The sequence below is a fragment of the Lolium rigidum genome, chromosome 2, assembly GCF_022539505.1.
Source record: "Lolium rigidum isolate FL_2022 chromosome 2, APGP_CSIRO_Lrig_0.1, whole genome shotgun sequence".
NCBI lineage: Eukaryota > Viridiplantae > Streptophyta > Magnoliopsida > Poales > Poaceae > Lolium > Lolium rigidum.
The window spans coordinates 255664977-255687971 of record NC_061509.1 but is presented as its reverse complement, the minus strand read 5'-3'; the positions used below and the strand labels follow the sequence as shown (position 1 = coordinate 255687971).

Genomic DNA, 22995 nt, shown 5'->3' with positions numbered 1-22995 from the left:
ACACGGCAAAGCCTTTGCCGTGTGCCTTTCATCCAGGAGCACGGCAAAAATACAGTTGACGGAACCTCGACTTAACAGACGGCGCCACGTCAGATGGTTTTTGCCGTGTGCATCAAACAAGAGAACACGGCAAATATTTGAATATTCGCCGTGTGCCTACAATATAGGACCACGGCAAAATATTTTCTTTGCCGTGTGCCACACCATGAGACGAGCACGGCGAAGAAAAAGCCCCGGCTCACCCCTTTCCCTGCTTTGCCGTGTGCCACAGACTAAGGAACACGGCAAAGATCCTCCCTCTTTGCCGTGTGCCACCAACTACGGAGCACGACAAAGGCCGTTTGGCCTGACCAAATGGCGCTCCGGGTGCACAGGCTGCTGCCACGTGTGATCTTTGCCGTGTGTATGATCTTTGCCGTGTGTATGCACACGGCAAAGGGCACACCCAGTTTTTTTTTTTTTGATTGTTTCCTTTTAATCCCTGCATAGAAAGCAATAAACATACATACAACAGTTTAAAACTCACAAATATCATCATATATCGCCATATATTCCCATATCATCAAAGCCGGTGTCACCATATCATCATAACCACATAAATAACAACAAAATAGATCATCAAATGTCCATACAAGTCACATAGAAGTCACATATATAGTTCATCCAATGTCCATACAAGTCACATAGTCCATCAAATGTTCAAAGAAGTCATATAGTCCATAGTGGTTACATATCCATAGTGCAAAGTACATAAACACCATTAGATAAGGCAAAGCTAGCCACATGTCCACCGCAAACACATGAAAACCTTGATGATCAAGGGCTCTACATGTTGGCCACGCCGGTGATGATCAAGGGGCATCATGTTGCGCATCCTACAAGTTTCAAATCAAGAGGGCATTGTGAGATTGGCACATCATATATTTTTGACAAGTTGCAATTTTGACAAGTTTGGACAATAAAGTGAGATTGACAAGCCATATATGTTTGATAAGTTGCAATTTTGAAGAGTTTGAAGACTAGAGCGAGTGAGGCTAAACTTAGAAGCGTGTGAGACACCAATTTAGGAGAACTAACCTGGAACAACGCGCGTTGGTTCCCCATGTTCGCGCTTTGCTGAGCTGACGTACGAGGCGTCGGTGTGATTTCAACTTCACCTTGGGCCGCATGGTTGGAGCCGCCAACCGAACTCTGTGACTACAACAACAAATGGTGAGCATTATTTAACAATAGATGCAAAGACAGCAAAATGGCATATGTACTGACTACTTACCCAAGGGAAGGTGAAAGGAGGAGGATGAGGACCAGTCCCGCCAGTCGGTATCAAGGATTGCATCTGGACTCTCATAACCTCCAGCATCTGCTGCTGCTGGATCAGGGCCTGCTGTTGCTGGGCCAGCTGCTGCTGCTGCTGGCTCACCAAAGTCTCCATGTCCTCACGTCGCCTCCTTTCTTCAGCCACCTCATTCTACGTTGTGCCATTTGTTTTGTCATGATTGTTGCAGCAGAAAATATGAAACGAAGTGTAGATTGGGAAGGATAAAGAACATACCCGAATCTCCTCCATAGCTATGGTCCCAAGCCGTGGGCGTTTCTCAATAGCGGGCTGGGAGCTCGTCCTGCCCCTTCGGAGCTGGGAGAGAGTAGGAATGGTCTCAGGGGGAATGTTGCCATCTGCAATCCATAAGCGCCCATTCCTCTGGCCTTCTCCCGCTAGCACAGCAACCTCAGGGTCAAAGTCGGAAGTGCGAGGGTCGGCGTCGTCCCCGTGTACCTCCTTGAACTTTTGCACGAACTTGGTACTCCGCAACTCTGATCCTTTATTCACCCACATCGACCCCGTTGTAGGATGAGGCTTTTTCCTTGTATGCATTGTTTCCCAAAACTCGAATACGTTGGGATCCACGCCTGTCTTTTTAGCCTACAAAAGAGATAGCATTTTAATACATGTAGTAGCTAGTCCGCGAGCATGCATCGTTCCATGGACCATCAGGTTAATTATTGCACTAACCTGCAGGCTAGCTCCATGGACCATGCATGCACGTAGCTAGTTGGTAATGGCTGATTAGTTAAGATTGATTATTTGGACCATGCATGCACGTATATTTTTTTGTTTAATTGTAGCTAGTACTACGATCTAAGTGTGTATATTGTATTGTTGCCTAAATGATTAGAGAAAATTCCTTATATGACACTGCCTTTTTAGACCACAAAGTTAATGCCATAGCACATTATATATTGGTTTCATGTCTTTGACAGCCAAGATAATTTTACTTGCATCATTTAAAAGAACCTGACTATAAATGTTATAATATATTGTATACGTATGTCTCAACTACTGTGTGCACTTTCATGGTAGGAAAAATTCCATCAGTTGCCAATTCTATTGTATACTTTATTTCAGGTTGCTTCCTTAAGGGAACAATTATATGAAAGAATTTTGCCATACTGCCCCCAGCTAGAATTTAGCATCTCTACCATATCAACAGTAGTTTGTTATGTTGGATTACTGTTGGATTACCGTTGAATTATTGAATGTGCCCTCTGTAGGTGCTTCACAAAAATAGCCCGCTTCGGCACTCGGGAAATGGGAAACGGGTTTTTCGTTGCACCGAAAAGGAAACACTGCATACGGCGTTGCTTCCCGTCCTAAGGCACACGCACGTGCCCGATATGGGCTCGTTCCGACGAACTATGCGTGTCCGGAGGGCAATAGCTCTTTTGCCCTAATAGCCATATAACTCCGGACATGATAGCTCATTTCGTGAAGGGTTTTTCAGAAGAACATCCATATCCCGCATTCGTCTTTTGTTCTCGCTACTAGGTCACATAAAACGACGCCCCGCAACGTCTCGCATATTTCCGACTTTGTTTCGATACATTCTGCCACCATAGGCAACGAGTGACCGAAAGCTATTCAAAGCTATTAGTTGAAGTTCTGTTCTGGGATATCCGATCCTTACTTGATACTTTTGCTTTTACTTGACTGCGTAATGCATTAGTGCTAGTGGTCTGGGTGGAATGTAGTCCCCCTCCCATCCAACTCTTGACTTTTTGGAGAAAAGAAAGTAGGCTCATTTCCTTTTCCTCTAAGGGCATGGCAGGGATTTCTCTTTCTTCCCGGTTGCTTTTGATCCCCATCGGCTTTCTTCTCGTTCTTCGGATGATTCCTTCGACAGGATATAGAATTCGAAAGGATCGGGCATACCTTATGAGACCTGGTCGAGTTGGGGAACTCTTCCTTTGTTCGCCATTCCGCGAGTGAGGAAGGGAAATATTCATCACGGTTCGAATGGTTGGTAGAGTGAGCCCGGGTCATAAGACAACTGCGTAGGTATAAATAAGTAGACCCACATGAAATGACGAACCACCAGAACCGCAGGCCGGGGTTCACCAAGTTGGGAACGCACAAAGAAAACACATGGGTATATATAGGGAGGACGAGTGCTGAAACGGCGGGAAAGAAGAGAGAAATGGCGGGGAAGAAGAGGGAAATTGACCTTTGCCGTGTGCTTTTTGATATGGCACACGGCAAAGACACCTTTGCCGTGTTCTTCTTGATATGGCACACGGCAAAGACACCTTTGCCGTGTTCCTTCCTCTTCTGAACACGGCGAATGTTTCGCGCCAAAATACTGCCGACATTCTACTTCGCGCGGGAAAAGTTGGCGGGAGGGTGTCCGCGGGAGAAGGATCTTTGCCGTGTGTCCGTTAGGGACACACGGCAAAGGCACATCGTTATGACGGCGCCGTCCTGAGAACTCCCTCGGGACACGTGGCGCAGCTTTTGCCGTGCCGCCAACCTTTGCCGTGTGTCCTGGTCGATGTTCGCCGTGTTCAACTTTTTGCCGTGTTCTTTTTCGGACCTTCACCGTGGTGGTTTCTTTGCCGTGTTCTTTTTTGAGATGTTGCCGTGTTTTAAACCTTTGCCGTGTTCTTTCTCCGTGGTACACGGCAAAGCTTGTACTTGCCGTGTTCCGAGGCTCTTGGCACACGGCAAAGGTTTAGCAACACAGCAACTTCAGTTTTTCCCGTAGTGCGACATCGACAGTGCGCATGCAACAGCATACTGAAATCTAAAAGACGATGGTGTCACCTTGAACATCGTTAACCCAGCTATACTTGTCCGCGTACGGGTTAGTGATGCTCTCCGGCGGGTACTCATTGATGCACTGCGCCCAGACGCCCTTGTTGGCCATGTAACCCTTCACCTCCCACAGGCAGCTGTTGCACTTAAACCCCGAACCGAACGTGAGCATGAGTACCCTGTCCCCTCTCTTGAGCCTCTGCTTCGCCTCCATGTAGGACAGAACGTACCACAGGCTGCTCGCCGACGTGTTCCCCCACCGGTGCAGAGTCATCAGCGCTGGCTCCACGTCACTGGCATTGAGGCCGAGGCTCCCCTTTACTCCCTCCACGATCGCGGTGCCGCCGGGGTGGATGCAGAAGTGCTCCACGCCGGTCTTGAAGTTCATCTTCGGACCGCCGTGCTTCGCGCGGCCACGGGAGAGAAGCTTCTTGCGCATGGTCCCGGCAGCGAACCGCGCGAGCTCGGACACGGGCAGGATCCGCGGCGCGAGGCGGCCCAGGTTCAGGGTCAACGCCCGGGCAGCGGCCCTGGGCAAAGCCTTGCTGAGGCTGATCCCGACGCGCCCGTCGCCGTCCTCGCGCTGCAGCGCGCACGTGTGCGCCTCCTCGTCGCCGGCGGTGTTCTCGCGCACGAGGTGGCGAAGCGACATCTTGGCCCGCCGGCCGAGCGAGGGGTCGTTGGTGAGCAGCGCCGCCGAGCCCCCGCAGCGGAACAGGCAGTTGCCCATCATCATGGACCTGTCCGTGCCGGCGTACCAGTTTGGGGCGATGGACTCGGTGGAGACCACGAGGGCTACGGACGTCGGCCGCGTCCGCAGCGCGTTGCGCGCGAGGTCCAGCGAGACCAGGCCGGCGCTGCACCCCATGTCGGAGAGGTTGAAGGCGGCGACGTCCTCGCGCATGCCGAAGCGTCCCACGATCCGTGAGGCGAGCGACGGCGCCGGGGAGAACATGGAGACGTTGACGACGAGCACGTCCACGTCGCGTGGCCCAAGGCCGGTCTTGTGGAAGAGCTTGGCGACGGCCGCGTCGAAGAAGGCGTCCATCTCGTCGAGCGCGTCCTAGTGTGTGGGCGTGTCCTCGCGGCCCTCGACGATGTTGCGCGGGCAGTAGCTCTCCTCGCCGATGCCGGAGCGGACCATGACCCGGAGGAGGAAGCAGTACTCGGGGAGGCCCAGGCGCTGGTTACGCTCGATAACATGGCCGGCCATCTCCGTGCTCACCTTGCGGCCGTCACATGGCTTGTAGCAGACATAGTCCAGGAGGTAGCACTGCGACTGCCGGCGACGAGCGACAACGGCGCGCACCAGGGAAGCCACCGTGCGCGCAAGGAGGAGCACAGTGAGCAAAATGAGAAGATCCATCGTACTCTCACTCTCTGAATTTGATAAGTTCGAGCTTAGAGTTCAGTAGAGCGAAGCAGAGCGTGATAATATAGCCGCCGAAAAAAAAAACACGTTTCGTCCCTGGGCTCCCGCGAGGCCCAGGGCGAAACCCTAAATCGCCGCGGCCGCCGAGCTCTTCTCCCCCTCCCCCGCTTCGCCGCCGCCAGGAGGGCGCCGCCGGGCGAAGCTCGGGGGCGCCGGCGGCGGCGGGGCACCTCTCCCCTCCTCGCGGTGTCGCCGGCGCGGGCGGTCTCGTCGCGGAGGGGCGCGACGCTGGCAGGGGGCGTGGCGGCGCGGCTGCTCCGGCGGCGGCGTGTTTGCTCTGTGTGTTGGGCGCACTCAGGGCGGCGGCGGCTCCAGCGGAGGCATCTGTGGTGCTGGGCGGCGTGAGCTCGGCCGGCGGCGGGATCAGGGCGTCGAGCACGGCGGTGCGAACTTCGGCGGCCACGGCCGGGCGGGCCGGCGGTGGCGAGGCCTTCAGGGATGGAGCAGGGCGAGGCGTGGTCTGGGTGGCCTCCCTGGCCGCCCTGCGTGCGGGTTGGGGCAGGGGCCCCGGGCCCTGCCAAGCCCAGTTCGCCCCCAGATCTGGTACCCGGCGGCCATGGTGGCCGGCGGCTACCTCTCTGGCCTTCTTTGGGGTTTGTAGGTCGAACCTCGCGGCGGTGTTTCTTGCTTCCCTCGGTGCTGCAGCGGGCAGAGTTGGGATGCCGGGGCGGCGGCCCTGGAAGGGGGGAGCTATTTGGTTGGCGGGCGAGCCAGTAGCTCTGGTGCTGGTCGGGGCCATGGTCGTGGGCGCGACGTGGTACTCGGCGAGTCGAGTGGTGTGGGGTGTAGATGGCGGAGAGGTTGCCAAGGGGAAACCTTTGCCCCTCGGGCCACGGCGGCGGCGTCTGCGGACGGCGTTCCCTTGTTGAAGGCGCCGTGAGGCCAACCTCCGTCCCTCTACTTCGTCCGGGTGAAAACCCAAGATCCTCGGATCGGGCGGTGGCGGCACTCCGGTGTCGTGCTCTTCTTGAAGACACCGTCTTGGAGCCCACAGCGCGAGGCTCACCGAAGGTTGTGACGGAGGTGATTCTTCGGCGGTCTTCGGCAAGGCTTGCTCCGTGCCCTTCCTTTGTCGAGCTTCCTTGGCGCTGCTCTTCGGTTTGCGAGCAACTTTGGGTCGGTCCCCGGTGGTGGTCGGCTTCCGGTGGCATCTCGACGACGGAGGAGTTTTGTTGAGGCGCGCGTGAAAATGGCTCGCTCTCGAGTGAGCTCCGGCCCGACACTGTAGACTCCTGTTCTTCTCCGAGTCCTCGTAGGTGCTTTGGCTGAGCTTATTGGTCGCGCTTCCGGTTGTAGCTTCTTCGGTAGTTCGTGTGGGTGTGTGGTGTCGTTCTGTAAGCTGGGTTCAGCACTTTGTATCGTTCTCGTCGTTGGGGGCTTTGTTAATTCAAAGTCGGGCACTTGAGTGCCTTTCATCTAAAAAAAAATAATATAGCCGCCTGGAGGCTAGCAACCAATAGTCTCTTTTACAGTTGGGATTGAAAAGTGGCTAAGAAAAAAGCAATATATATAGCAGTACTCGGTCGGCCCGTATAAACCAACCTATATAGGGTGTAGCTAGTCCAATTTTGGCTAGCTGAAACGCAAAACCCTAAACGGCGCCTAACGCGGCGGCGCAGATTGTTGGCGCCCTGTAGCCCCATGATGCTGTGGCCTGTGGGCCATCCCATTCCGCGGGTTCTCGGTCGTTCTTACTGATCTTTTTTTGGTTTTCTTAGTTCGTTTTTGTTGTGGTTTTCTGTCTATTTTCTGTGGCGGTTTTCTGCTGTGGTATTCTCGCTTCATTTTAAAAAATCAAAATTGAAATGTTCAAATTTAGAAATTATAATTTCGACATTGTTCAATTTTGAAAATGGTTACTTAAAAAAATGTTTAGATTTTGAAATCATTCGGATTTTGATTCTCCTCGTACGAGAAACAAAAACATCGAAGGAAGGAGACGAACCAATCTAGTCAAGGAAGCAAATGGGTTGGCCCATGTCGCAACCGCTTCAGGTGGAGGGGACGAATCGCGCCGTATCGAGCGGCCGGCCTACAGCCTACAGGAGTCCCCAGCTGAAATGACATGCTAGCTCGACAATCGACACCTCCGGCAGGTGCATATTTCAGCGCTCTTTTCGGCCAGCTTCCTCATCTCTACAGGCTGGGTTTCTTCTACTAGCAACAAAGATAAAATGACAAAAAAAAAACCCACAACATTTCAACCGGCTATCTTTCACATAACGACCAACTTAGGATTGGCGTAAAAAACAATCATTTTTGTGGTACGTGTGTAACACATAAGACTAATTTCTCCAATTATACGTCTTTTTACCCCATTTTTCGATAGCTGGGACCAGTGTTAGGTCTACGTGGCACGCTCAGTGTTCCTAATGTTAAAATTGGCGGACGTTAAACACTACTATTTTCTTATTATTTTTTTTCTTTTTTTCTTTTTCCTCGTAGCCTGTTCGGAACACGACCAAAATCAGTAGGTCTCTAGCCAAATCCTCTTGACCACCGCCCTCTTCTCCATGTCAATCGCTCGAGCTCCTCCTCCTTGGCTGAGCCGAGCTCCTTCCTTCCTCCATGCCTGAGATTCCCTTCCCTCGGGTAGCCATGGTCGGTGGCAAGCTCATCGCGTCTCTGTGTTCTTGGCAAGACGGTGTGGTACAAGGAGGAGGAAGGGAGCATTGGACTCATGTGGGCGCTGCCGTATGAGTTGGGCATGCTGCTCTGCTAGGATTGCCTGTAGCCGGAGGGGAGAACGAGGTGGATGCCGCCATGGTGCAGGGCCTCAAGTGGGAGGTGCTCCTAGCCGCCAACAAATTGGGTGGCCTTTTGATCGACGATCACACAAGCAGCATGGATACATACATCCTCGACGACGCTGATAACAGGGACATGTTGTTCGGGAAGCTTGCGGCGGAGGACGAGCACAAGCCAACGACCAAGGGTAGGCAGGTGGCACCAAAGGCTGCCGGAGTGTCGGATAGTCAGCTAGAAAACGGTTTAGCCTGACTAAACTCACACATATTTCAGTGCTAGATGTTATGTTATACACTTATTCCAAAAGCGGTTGTTTTTTTTACGCCCAATCCTAAGGTGTGGTGGTTATGTGACATTGCGCCCCAAATGTGGTGGTTATTTGTCGCTTCTCAACAACAAAGCTAGTTGATCTTTTGTAGATTCAAGACCCCTACTTTTACACCGACAACTCCGTGTTAGCCTTGGCGGCAATATCTCCAATTGTATTCAAACCTCCAGGACACCACTGGGAGAACAAGTCTCATCTTGCAGAAATCTAGTGTTGGAATTTGGCACCTGGCAATGGCTCATAGCCCAATACAATATTATGAAATTTTCATAGGGCCGATTCTAGCATTGCTGCACTAGATGACACTAAAGTTTAGTCCTGCATTGCTAGTTGTGAGAGAGTTAGAGTGGTTTATAAGGTGAGCTTTTCTACTCTCACTAAGGTGTGAGAAGAGAAGAAGCCTTCACACACTCATCATGCACGGTTGCCCGCCTCACCACGTCTCGCTGATAACCCCCAAGTGCAAGGGATCACCGCAGTACAATTCGATAAGTATTTGAGTATCGAACCCATGAGAAGCTGAAGGTAAACAATCTATTCTCTAAAGTACTATAACCCACTTATATGACCATCTATGCAAAGCTAGAAGATATGGTGTGTGTAGAGATTTTTACTAAGAAACTACAAGTGCTAAAATTAAAATAAAAAAAAAGTAAAACTAATGCAAGAATAAGCAAAGTGCAATAAAGTAAAATGCATTTGTGTGTTGTCATAATTAGTGAAGCTCATCATAGTCTTTTTAGTGCTTCTTCTAGGGAGGAGCCATAGATAGGTGTAGGTATATACATGTGCAAGTACACCCCTAGTGATTAATCCTAAGGCCATTTTCATGAGCAAACAAAGAAAATATTAAGACATTCTAATAATGTCCAACCAATGTAAGTTTAAAGGTCCCTAATATTAGTCCCCCCGTTAACATGCATCTAAGAATCGGGACCGGGCAGCCGCTCCCACTTTCTCACATTCTGTCAACATGCAACGGTGATAACCTTATGCATCCCCTTGACATATGTGTGCACTCATATATTAATACATAAGATCATCATAGAAGATAATAGATACTTGTATGCAACCAACAACAAACTATATAACAATCGCCATGAACAATTACCATGAACAATTCAAACTATATAACTCTACATTGGAACCGAAAAACTATAAATCCTGATACTGACACTGGCACTCTTATAATTTCCTCAATTTTGTCAGAAAGAAGTAGCCGTTGTAGTGACCTAATATACAAACATATACAATATGAGCCAACACAGATCAATAGATTCAGCTCAAACACAAAACACTGAGCAAAATAATTGCCTGGACACTGTACCACACAACATGTGACACATGGTACGGTGAGGCCAGCTTGCATAATTACAATTGCGAGATAGCTGGTTAACTACAGAATGGCAAGATAAAACTAACAGATCACACATACCGACTAACTGAATCTTGTTGGGTAGAATTAATTACATCTCCCATGATCTCGACCATGACTGTATTTTTTTTTCCATGAAAGGAGCATCACACAACAGTGTTGCCAAGGCACTGTTCAATTCTTATGAGAGGATGAAATCATCTCATCTTGCATACCGGTCACTTTACTCGGTTTGGATGGGTCATGCTTGATGCATGGAGCTAGAACCACAGTATGCTGAAAACTGGTAACTTTCCGAGGTATCCCGTACCCTCTATTTGTGCATCATGGATGGCGTGTCAGCGTTTTCTTAGCAGCCAGCGGATGTGAGGAACTTGTCATAAGGATTCAAGACCGGTAGCTTGCAGAAATTGGAGTAACACTGGTCATCGTTTGTGACCAGAATTAGCCCATTTGTTGGAGAATCTGGCTCAGATGACTCAAGCTTCCCGGTAGATAGTTCACCAACCTGCAAGTATGATATCATTAATTAGGAAAGTTGATTTCATCGTACCATAAGAGAGGAAAATGTACTTGTCTTAATTCCATATAATGTAGCACCATCTAGAGCTGTTTAAAATGTAGGCAGCTCAAGTTGCTCGTGATCTTTTGGGAGGTCAGTACTCACCTCTTGTTGGTGGGCACTCATGCAGACAGATAACTTTTTCTGCTTTCCGATTAAGAGAGCTTCACATTGGTTGGCTACATCCTTAAAAGTCAAGTCATGATTTGTTGATACCGACAATCTTCCAACATTCCGGGATGTTTCCACAACCTGCAGAAGCAATAACCTCTTTTTAGCATGTATTGCTGCATCTTAAAAAGACAATTATTACCACATACATATATTTTACTAAAGGCTATTTAGCTTCTATTATGGTCAGTAAACCAGAGTACCAAAACTAGCAGATAATACATACTGATTCGAGAAGCTGATTCACGTCAAGAAGACTATTATCCGATGGATTTCGGGACTGAGGTTCTGCTAAACTGTCAGGTTCAACAAAGGTATCATCCTCGAAAACAAACCCCATTGGAATAACCTGCATAATAAGTCCCACCACAACATAAGAAAACCAAAATGACTAGTTTCTGGCTCTTGATATTTCTTTGATTGCTAAAAGAAGGTTGATCACCTCCAAGGATTTTTGGTGCATCTTCGCATTGTATGCATGGGATTTTGAAGGAGATGCAATGAAATGAGAACCAATAGGACAAACATCATCTGCAGCGAAATCCTCAAACAACTGGTTTCTTGCAGTATTCAATTCTGACTGCAGAAAATCACGGCATACTTGGAAGTTAACAGTTAGAGCAGCAGAAAATGTCAAAACACGACTAGGCAAGGGTATCCTTGTGACTTACCTCAGACAGCTCCAAGCTATCAAGTATAATGGAAACTGCTATTTGTTTTGACTGATCATTCATGTTGATATGAGAGAGAGATTTCAGAGCAAGCTCGTCATCTTCTTTCGAACCATAGGCTGCACTGTCAACAGATTGCAATCTGAGGTCTTCAACTAAATGAAGAAATGGATCGGCCTGTTAAACATATCGGTTATAAAAAATCAACACAAACTGCATAGTAACACAATATATGAGTACCTATAAAATAAAAGGCACGAGCACAAGGAACATAACAAGAATAGGTGAAAATTTTGTCATCAATGATCCCACCAAACAGCTTATTTCTTGAGATTATATTGTAATGGTTCGAATTGATCAGATACTGTACACAAAATGAATGGCCGTACACAAGAACTGATAATATAAACTCAAGTGCTGTTGGTCGGTCACACAGGTATCCAACTGAATATAAGGTACTTTTGCACTATGCACCATATTTTCCAGGGAGAAAAAAACTAAAGAGTTCATTCATTAACCTCGATTAAGAAATTTCTCCATACTGATGTTGGGACATGAGTACACAAATGTCTTCTAAAACAGAAGGAAAATGTAGGAACACCATGTTTTTCTAATAAGAAAAGAAATAGGAAGCCAGTTCTAATCAACATTTGTTCTCTTTTTTCAAGAATCCTACATATGTACTCTTTGTGCAATTGAAAAAAGTTGGATTTGTGGACTCTCTAGATTGAAAACATGTATTCACCACAGAAAACATAATGAAACAAGGGTGTGTAATTTAACTTACCGTACTTTCAGTCAACAAATCTTTAACAACTGGAATGAGTGTAGGAACATTAAAAGCTTTTGAAAAGAACACAATCATAGATGTTGCCAAAGTAAAAAGAGAGCGCCTGCGTGATGGTGGCAGAAAACCTGCAAAACATGTTACACGTTAAGAAGAAGCCCAGATGTTATGTCATTTTTATTGTGAATTAACATGTAAAGATTAACAAAGAACAAGCTGACCTATCATTAAATAAAATAACTGAATAGAAAAAAGCAAATCATTGTTATTTTTATGAATCACATTTCAGTGGAGCAAAAATAGTTATACGTGGGCGCGGGTTTCAGGGCCTTAATCAGGCCCTGATGATCCTGCTGCCTAAGCGCCCGGACGCGGCGGCACTGGGGTGATTACAGGCCGATTAGTCTTATCCACATCTTCGCCAAGCTTGTGGCTAAGACCTTGGCCACACGGCTAGCCCCTAGGATGCAGTAGCTGGTGGATCGTAACCAATGTGCGTTCATCCGCAAACGGTGCATCCATGAAAACTTCATGTTGGTCAAGCGGACTGCTAAGTTCTTGCACAGGGAGAAGGAACCACGGGTGATGCTCAAGTTGGACATAGCTCGGGCGTTCGATTCTGTCTCGTGGGGATTCCTCATGGAGATCCTTCGCAAGATAGGTTTCGGTCCTAGGTACCACGAGCTGGTTTCCATTCTGCTATCCACGACAAGTACCAGGGTGTTGCTCAATGGCGAGCCAGGCCCCCCCATCTGGCATAGGAGGGGTCTGAGACACGTGACCCCCTGTCGCCGTCGCTGTTCGTCCTGATGATGAACTCGCTTAATAGGTTGCTGGCCAAGGCCATCGAGTTGGGTGTCCTCAAACGGTTGGCTCGGCGAGACTTGGTGACATCGGTGTCGCTATACGCGGACGATGTGGTGACCTTCTACCACCCTGATGAGTCGGAACTACGCGCAGTCCGCGACATTCTGGATCTCTTTGGGTAGGCCTCGGGATTACACGGCAACTTCGCCAAGTGTTTGGTCTCCCCCATTGGATGCTCGGAGGAGGAGGCTGCTGGCGCCGCTGGACTCATGGGATGCCAGCTGGCGCAGTTCCCTGTGAAGTACCTTGGCATTCCGCTATCTACCAGGAGGTTGTCAGCCGCCTCCTTCCAACCCCTGGTAGACCGGTTGGCTGACAAATTCCCTACCTGGCGTGCTTCCATGATGCCCAGGGCTGGGCGTTTGGCCCTGGTACGCGCAGTGCTCACGGCGATCCCTTTGCATCAGCTGATGGTGTTGGGGCTGGACAAGAAAACGCTGAAACGGGTGAACAAGATTTTGCGCGGCTTCCTGTGGGCCGGCAGGGCAGAGGCCAATGGAGGGCACTGCCATGTCAACTAGTCCAGGGTGTGTCGGCCGCTGCGGCGGGGGGGCCTAGGAATCCCCGACTTGGCACGCACTGCGACCAATTTGAGGGTGCGTTGGATCTGGAGGATGCGTACCGACCCAACGCGACCGTGGGCGTGGGCTCGATATGCAGTTCTCTAAGATGGAGCTCGACGTCTTCACGGCCTCCACTACGATGGAGGTAGGCGATGGAGAGTCCGCCCTCTTTTGGGAGGACAAATGTCTGGATGGCAGATCCATCAAGGAGATGGCGCCGGAAGTGTATGCGCTGGTCCCTAAGCGCCGCCAAAAGGCGCGCACGGTTCAGGAGGCGCTGATCGATCGAACCTGGATCCGCGACATAGCAGGTGCGCCAAGCGCGCTCGCACTTTGGCGGCTTCGCGATGTGCAACTTTTGGCGGAACATGATAGGATGGTCTGGCGCTGGACGACGGATGGCCAATAAAGTGCTCGATCCTGCTATGACGCCCTCTTCAGGGGGGCATCACGTCAGGATCTTGGAGGCTGAATTGGAAATCTTGGGCGCCGCCAAGGGTGAAGTTCTTCATATGGCTGTTCTGCATGGACAGCTGGACGGGTGAGAGGCTAGAGAGGCAGGGCTTACCGCATGCGCCTACATGCCCGTTGTGCGATCAGGCTGTGGAGACCATGGCACACCTGCTCACTGGGTGCTCTTTCTCCAGGACGGTGTGGTTTGAGATCCTCTCGTGGATCCGATCCACCTCAGGTCCTCCCACGGTGGAGGGTGACTTCGCGGAGTGGTGGTCGCAGGCTGTGCGGACCGCCCACCGCCAACTGCGCAAAGGAACTTCGTCGATTATCATGCTTACGGTGTGGTGGATTTGGAAACACCGGAATGCGGCGGTCTTCGACAACGCGCGGCCTTCGGTGGCGTCCCTATTCAACGACATTAGGTCTGATGCGTGGCAATGGGAGGACGTGGGAGCTCGGGGTGTCCATCAGCTCCTCCCCTAGACTAGTTTTTCTTGGGTTGAGTCGTATGGCCGGGTGTGTCCTCTAGGGGACTTGTACATATAGCCTTCTTTTCTATCAATGCATCGAAACACAATGCTTCTGCGTTTTCACGAAAAAAATAGTTATACGTCAAAAACTCTGAAAAACATTTTCACGGAAGTAAATACCTGCGTGTAACGAAATACTTCTTAATGAAAAAGCGAGCTGAAAGCTGCCAACCATAACTTCTAGACGTGAGTTCTGCAGTAGATAAATTAGGTCAAACCACAGAGACTCATGGAATCAAATGTCAAATAAATCTTGCAGCTTTGGAGCCTTAGAATTTATGGTTACAAGAAATACGACAAAAGAAGATTCACATAAGCAAGAAAATAGTCAACTATCTTAACAGTTCAATAGCCGAATATGGCTGTGATCTATAATCTGGCATTCAGTCGTATAAGAGAAAAATGGGAGATAAGTTACTTTGATAAACTCCTTTCAGATCAGATCCTATAAATAATGCTATAATCGGCGATCTGACACAGCGAACAAGATATGATAGTTTATTGTCACTGTACCTGCTGAATTTATCATACTCCCTCCGTCTCAAAAAACAGCTGCTCAAGTTTTTCTAGATATGGATGTATCTACACACTAAAAACATGCCTACATACAACCGTATCTAGACAAACTTGAGCAGCTTTTTTTTGGGACGGATGGAGTAGTTTATTTTCACTGGCAGCTTGCGTATTAGATCGATTGCTCGTACAGTCCTGTGTTCAAATCAGCCTCCTTGCATATAAAATGCAAGTGAAAGGCTGCCTAGAAATACCTTTCCCCATACCCCACAATGTGTAGGAGCTTGCAGCACTGGGTACGCCCCTTTATTATGTGAATACTAAATGGAATCCATATTTAGACGGTTAAACCATTTTGGATATACTTCACTCAATAGTTTTGAAAAACATTGGCTGGCAAATACCAACGCCCTTTTAATATTTAGAATGACAATTCGGAAATCATATGCATAGATTTTTATTAGAATTTGTTTCTAGAATGTTATAATTTTTTAGGTTTTACACCTATAATATAGTAAAATAATTGGTTAGACTTGGATCTTGGAAACTATGTCAATGTATAAAATGGTTTTCAAGAGCTTGAAATGCCTATAACGTTACTTATTTCAGAACTGTACAATGCGCCTCTCACGGTCTCACCTTGGCTTCAGAAAATAGTAGCATCAAGCTGTAAGTATGTGAAATTGCTTCATAGTTTCGAGGAGCATTTTCAGGTGACAATGCCTGAGTCCATAGCGAGGAAAGCAGAAGATTTGCCTGACGTGCACTCAGCATGAGAATGACTGGTTCCTGCATGTAAATGAATAAAACTTCATGTTCTGTCAAGAATTAGTCACATTTACTAAATGATCTTGTTAGCCAGAAGATAGCTGAGTATAATACATACTGTTTCCTGAGTAGGTCCATCGGAGTTACTTAATTCTGTTGCAAACGGTGAAGAGGTATCTTTTGTACTAGTCATCCTTTGGAGAGTCTGAGACTTAAACATTTTTGGCTCATTCTCAGTGCCCTGATCCGAGTCCTCACTGATGGGCATTAGATTTGTGCTATCCCGGCGTGGACTTTCGCGAAACGAAAACACATCTCTTTTTAGCTTCCCAAATATAGCCGCAGAAGATGCGAAAACTGATGATTGCCTGGATAATGTCCTGTGAAGATTATTTTTGCTCGTCTGTGGAGTTCCTGAGAATGAGCATGGAGAGACAGAAGAGGGAACAAGAACAACAGAGAAAATCCGATGCGCCCCTAAATGGGTCTCGCAATCTGGATAGACCATCGCCATATTCAGTTGATGAAACAATGCTTCGGGAAATGCCTACAGTGTGTAGTATATCTTGTTAAACATTCTGTATAGAATAGGACAGAAAGACAAAATATTGTCAATCAAACATACTTTGCTCTTATATGCCAAGTTTGGCAATGAAGCAATTATCTGGGCGGTACGATATGCTGCAGAAATGGTTGACCGTGCAACAGGTGTGGTACTTGAAATATTTTCCAGTACTACAGCTAATGTGTCAAGGATAGGTCCAGCATCACCAACCTGAATAGCATAAAAGAAAATTCAAGGAGCATGGACGTGGGTGGGCATGGTTGCAAATGATCTGTACCTTGCATATAGCTAAAGAAAAGAAAATGGTGTTTCTGAAAAATCTTTAGAAAAAACTTACCTTCTTAGACAATTGAACAAGACATTCATCTACAGCTTTCCGATATCTGTTATTCCATTTGTTATCATCTCCAGCACCAGCATCACTGTCCAGGGATTGCATACTTTTACCCAAATGCCTCACCATATCACTTATCGCAGACATTATTGCAGTAGAAGATTGTGCTTTGGAATGCTCAGCAAGGCGTGATGTAACTTCAATGATGTCTACAATCATATCTGGAAGTTTCGATACATTCTTGTGCTCAAGATGCTTGACTAACATGGACAACAATATATGCGCATTCTGTCCTGCCAGCCAATAATTTAAACTTATAAAAATAGAAAATTTATCAACACTAGCAATAATATAAGATAACAAGATAAGCACGATTGCGTAGATATCTTGAAGGAAGTGTAAAGTGCAATATTAGTAAAAATATGTCACTTAAATCTTTAAAACTGAGGAGACGATGAAATACCAGATTTCTCCATCACAATCTGCATATCCAGAAGGACACACAGTGCAAGTCCCTTGGAAGGTGACCACACGTTGTTATTATCAAAATAACGAAATATTGTCTCCAGAACTCGACGGATAGTTGTCGCTTCCCTGGATATTCTAGCAAGGTTGTGAAGACAAATCCCTGACCAGAAATTCTGACTTCCTGTTTCTTCTCTGTGCAGGAAAAATGATTTAAAGAGATACGATATTAGGGAAACTTATAAAGACAACAACTTCTAAAAACTCCAACATTAAATTCTTTACATTGTCAAATTCAATGCACCGTGTGCAGCTCTAATATCTTTCCATGAAGAAACCCTCGCCAAAATGGTAACACCGGGAGGGTCATGACCATCAGCTTTGAGTACTTCATTCACCCAGCGACTTCTTTTTTCCTCGACAGTGTCATCATTATTCTCAGAATTTGCATATGGGCTCTCATAGTTTTCCAGAACTGCAGAGACAACCTGTGCAACAAAATTATTATTGTTGAGACCATAACTAGTGTGGCAGAATAGCAGTCATCCTGATACATCATTATGCTCCTCTGGTTATATGGTCTCCACAGAGTTAGGAACTAGCTGGTTTTCTGTTACATTTGTTTGTACTAAAACTAACACAATGGAAAATGGAAAATATCATCAACATTAAATCCTTGGGTTGGACTTTTTTTCGCGAAAACGCAAAAAGCCTTGCGTTTCAATGCATTGATAGATAAGAAGGTTTTATGTACAAGTTTTTAATTGGTTGATTTGTTTTTTAGTAACACTACCATAACGAAAAATGTTATATACCATATACTTACATTGTCCAGTTCGGCAGAGATATGGGAGTGTTCACCCATAAACCAAACCTGAAAACAACATAAACCAACATCACACATGAGGATTTTGGATACACAGCAGAAACACAATTGTTCAGGGCCGAAAATAGAAGAAACATTTCTTGGATTTTGCCCAAATATGAGGGCATGGTATGTTTTGTATTGACCGACCCATCCCTTGGCAGGACGGTGCAAGGACCAATTTGTTGTTGAGGGGATCAAATGAAGCATCTCTATTGGCATGATGTCCGAAGGACTGGAGATTTTGAGGACATCCATGTGGACATTTTCTAAGTCTAACCATACTAAATATTCTTTTTATAAGACTAACAGTTCAATACATATAACTAGTAGCAAAACCCTGAAGTTTGTTCACTGTCATCTGCTTAGCAGCTGTCCATCTGAAAAAAAAAATTGCCACCATCGATCTATATATGTTGCAGGTTGATACGCCACCGTGCATGCTTCTTATTTCCCCGCCTCTTTCAGCTTGTCACTTTGTTTATCCTCTTCTCCTTTTGCTGCAGCCGTATTGAGATTGAGATATCTGGAGATCTCACAGGTCCAGTTGTGCATAGAAACGAAGTCTTTTCCGGCAACAAGCTTGCCGACTCCTCGCAGCGTCTTACTTCTCAAGTCAACAGCAGTCACCGCTGCCTCGGACAAGAGGTAAACAACATCATCGTCCATACTCATCGTGGGGCAAGACCCGACAAGGGCTGACAGAAATGCTGCTTCCTCGGTTGGCTGGACAAGTATTTCATCAGAGGTGACGGTGAGGCCAGGGATCCAGTCCTTCCATGAACCGATGGGGATTGGCATGCTCCATGTGGTGGCCTTCCAGCCATCACGTACTTCACGGCGTGGCTTTCGGTAGAACCATTCCAGGTAGGAAGCAGGTGGTGGGTCAGGAGGATCGTCTCTTGGCAGGCCAATTTCCATCTCGATGTATTTGATGCAGTCTCTGCTTAGGCTGACGGTGATGTCCCTGAAGCCATATGAGCAGTGCTTGTGGTACAATAGCCAGTTACCCCTTGATGGCGGTGGCAGCGGCACGTCACGGAGCACGGGATTTTCATCGAGCACGTTGCAGACGAGCATGCCGCGCCAGAGGTCGACCCAGCCCACGGTGCCACCCGGGCCTCCGAGCGTGATCACCTTGGTCGTCACGTGGTAACGCTCCGTCTTCTCCACCGGGCACACCTTGTCCCTCAGCGGCTCCTCCACCGACAACGTTCTGGAGCTCCACTGCCCCTCGACGGAGCGGTACAGCCAGAGGTTGAACTCCAGCGGCTCCTCGAGCGAGCCGTCCTCCTTGAGCGGCGCCTCGTAGAGCGTGCTTCGTAGAGCGGCGATGGCGTACTCGTCGTCGCTGCAGCGCAGGAGGGCCATCTCGCAGTTGAGGAAGGTTCTTTGTGGGTAGGGAAGGAGGTGCAGCGACGGGTGCTGAGGGTGCGCCCTGTAGAGGAAGTAGTCGCCGTGGACAATGCCCGGCCGTGCGGCTCGGGTGAAGGGGAGGCAGAAAAGGACGAGGTCGGCCTCCGTGGCCATGACCCTGGGCTCCCCCGCAAAATCGGCGGGCGCCAGGTCCAGGCCTGGACGGTGGACGCAGAAGTGGGAGACGTCGGGCGGGCGGGCGATGGAGAAGGTCACCTCGATGCGCTGGCCGGTGCTCGTGATGCTGCTAGCGAAGGTGGCGTTGGGGCATCTGGAGCTGTAGGCCGAGAGGTCAAGGAGGACCCAGCTTGGGGCGTCTTGGCCCTCCAACACGGGAAGGGTAGGTGGGTTCGGCCTCGGCGGCGCCATGGCACAACCTGATCGATAGACGATCCAATCCCAGCCGGAGATAAAAAGGCAGGACGAATGAAATTTTCTGACCTACTTAATACGTGCATCCTTTATTATCTTTTTTTGACGGTACTCCTGCATCAGTTATCTTTTTTTGACGGTACTGAATCCATTAATATCTTGGTGCGTGATTCTTTAACAAAAATAATAGAACTCAGAAATACAATGTACCTTTTCTGGCCCGCGCTCCCTATAGGCCCGTGAGTTCTTTTTTTTTTTTTTGAGAAATTATCGCGTGTCCATTATAACAAAACAAGTACAGAATGTTTAGAAATTAAGCACGCAGTAAAACGCCTGAAAACTAGGGAGGAAACGTTTGCCCAACGCATCAAACCGAATTCCTGCAGCAGTTCGCTGCCGCTGCCGGGACGGGCACCGGAGGAAAGCTCAGAAAGCCATCGTCACCCGAACCGAGAGAGCAACATCGCCATCTTCAGGCTTTGCGAGTTGAAGAAGCTCGGAGCGAGCCATTGCCCATGTGGCAAGTCGACCGGGGATACCCCGTGCATCATCTCGGCTCTAGGTCAGGGCCCTCCCTCTGACGTTGGCGGAGAAGAAGCACCAAACCCGGTTTCCTTGAACTACCAACCCTGTGTTGGGCCACCCAACCTCCATAGAACGGCGCCGTCGCCAAGAAGCTGCGCGCGCACCAACATCAAACATAAAATCCACCATATCAAAGGGACGGTGGAATGCGTTGTCCACAGACCCCTCGAAGCCACCGCCATGAACACCGTCGAGGAGGAGCCTTATTCCACACGATGACGCCACCTCCTTCAAAACGCTGGTGCTAGACACACTAAGCCTAGCAATATCTACACGATCGAGACGGAAAACCATGGTTCCCCCTCCTCCTCCCGTCGTCGGAGCAGCGAGTAGAGGAGGGAACTCCGGCGGAGAGCGGTGGCAAACTTTCTCCTCCCTGTCTCATGTATATGAGAGAGAGAGGTTCCCTCGGGAGGAGCGGTTTGGAAAAATAGGCATGTGAGTCGGGTTCAGCCATGCCTTGGTTACGAAAATTCCCTCTACTATTATAGCCTCGGCTCACCAAGGACGGATCTGGATTGGCCATGGGCCGGATCGAGGCCCTAGTGGACAATGGCATGACACGGTGGCTAGGCGCACGGCGGGGTCGTACCATATCCATATGTGAGATGGAGATGCGGCATCGATTTCTCCTTTGGTCAGCTAGTTCTCGACGATCAGGCCGGCAAAGTGGTGGATGACGACTATGGCAGTTGACATCGTGGCTGTATTCTCTCCAGATGGAAAACTATGATTTAGCTTCCTGGCCGTTGGCACTTTGTTTCCTTGTTTGCCTTGTTGAAGGTATTGGTTCCACTCGGGTGATTCGTTCTTAAAGGCATTTTCTTGGAGCGTTGCACACTTCGTCAGATCATATGCCTCTCAACTAGTGGACTAGTTCACGATCACGAGATTTGTGGTAGGATTATGCAGATGCTATCACGAGGCATGTCCACATGTATGACATTAGATTTTTTTGGTAAGCCGATTTGTTCAATATCAGTGTTTGGACTTACTTGGAATTATTTTCAATAATTTATAATAGATTTGTACATCAACTACCCTTCTTTAAAAAAGGAAATCCATAAAAGCATCATGGAGGGAAAGCTACCAATGAGCCAATCAGGTGTAGAAGGAGTACCATGGATGAAAGGGCTTGGAGCCCAGCTGCATGAAGAATGGATATCTTCTCCTTCTCACCCAACTCTTGGGCCAGTTGACATAGTTTGGGAATTTGGCTCTCTAGATTGAACATGTAGCTGCTGTCAATCTGCAACAAGAAGAGCATGACACATAACTCAAATTTTACAGAAAACAAGAGTTTCTGTTGGGCGATAACAAAACTCAAAACTACTTCAGATTCACAAACTGATGCCTACCCGAATGTCCAAATACCTGGTAGTTTACAAAGTCAAAAAGTGTTTGACAGGCTAGTATCCGTAAGTCATCATGTCTATTTTGCTCCAGTGTGGTCTCTACGATGGTTAGTAAGCTATTGGCAAAAAGGGGCCTGCAAAACAGTGACTTCGCTCATGACAGCAATTATCCATACAAACAGAACATATAAAGATTCGCAGCAGGTGCAGTTTTTAATGTTAACAGAGATCAGAATCTACCCCTAATAGATTTATCCCCCAAAAAAGAATCAAACTATATATACAATTGGATAATGTAAGTGACAATATTTTAGTATATAGTATGACATAGCAGGGAGTCAGAAATATGTAGTGATCATACAATGAAACTGTCAGAAATATGCTACTCCCTCCGTCCATAAATAGATGTCAAAGATTTGTCAAAATTCGGATGTATCTATACACTAAATCATGACTAGATACATTCAAATTTAGACAAATTTTTGGCATCTATTTATGGACAGAGGTAGTACAACATTCCAGTATTTAGCGACTAGAACCTTCAGTGACATATTCAAGAGGGAAAACGCAACTAGCAAAAAAAAACTTACAGTTGCTCCTGACAAGAACATATCACCTTTCGGTAAATCGCCATTACAACTTTCACTGAGCCATAACGCTCAGCTCTCAATTCTTTGAAGAACTTTTGCTCCAAATAAACCGTGATCTGCAGAAGTGCATGCACACCATTATTTAGGTTTTCCAACTTGTCAAACTCGACGAACAGGCACTAGTCGCCATCATGCTTTATTTAGAAGAAAAATGTATTCCCTAGACAGTTATATAAAGTCTGAAGGAGAAATATACCTTGGGAACACGGAGTGGATTCTTCGAAACGTATTCGCACAATTTGCCTATCTTTCGATCATTAGGCGGCTCATCCTGAAAAAAGAAGAAGAATGTATGTAGAACTCCTCAGTTTCCTGAATGGTCATAGAGGACGCACTAATGCAGTGCACGCATGTACTGATGTGAAATTGTATTCCAGCAGTGAGCAATTGGAAGCATCGGTATTGGAAATGCACGTCACCTGGGACTTGGGGAAGATCTCGGCGAGCAACTTCTTGTAGCGCTTAACAGGGTGCCGAGACCTGGTCCGCAGGTCGGGGCAGAGGAAACAGAGGCTCTCGCACACCTCCAT

General features: G+C 47.8%; 1 protein-coding gene and 1 pseudogene across 1 annotated transcript; both read right to left on the bottom strand.

Moving 5' to 3' along the window:
* Positions 1-4050: 4050 nt before the first annotated feature.
* LOC124688599 lies at positions 4051-5463 on the bottom strand (annotated as a pseudogene).
* A 4730-nt stretch (positions 5464-10193) lies between these two features.
* On the bottom strand, positions 10194-22995 carry LOC124690797 (protein SEMI-ROLLED LEAF 2-like). Its single transcript, XM_047224134.1, has 19 exons — positions 22885-22995; positions 22662-22736; positions 22406-22521; positions 21835-21949; positions 21581-21709; positions 18049-18096; positions 17508-17710; positions 17221-17417; positions 16761-17050; positions 16484-16633; positions 15977-16405; positions 15730-15879; positions 14698-14770; positions 12162-12289; positions 11375-11551; positions 11146-11283; positions 10930-11052; positions 10638-10784; positions 10194-10478 (listed from the first exon to the last, which is right to left on the bottom strand). The coding sequence occupies exons 1-19, from the start codon at positions 22993-22995 to the stop codon at positions 10320-10322; spliced, it is 2958 nt and encodes a 985-aa protein (XP_047080090.1). The 3' UTR covers positions 10194-10319.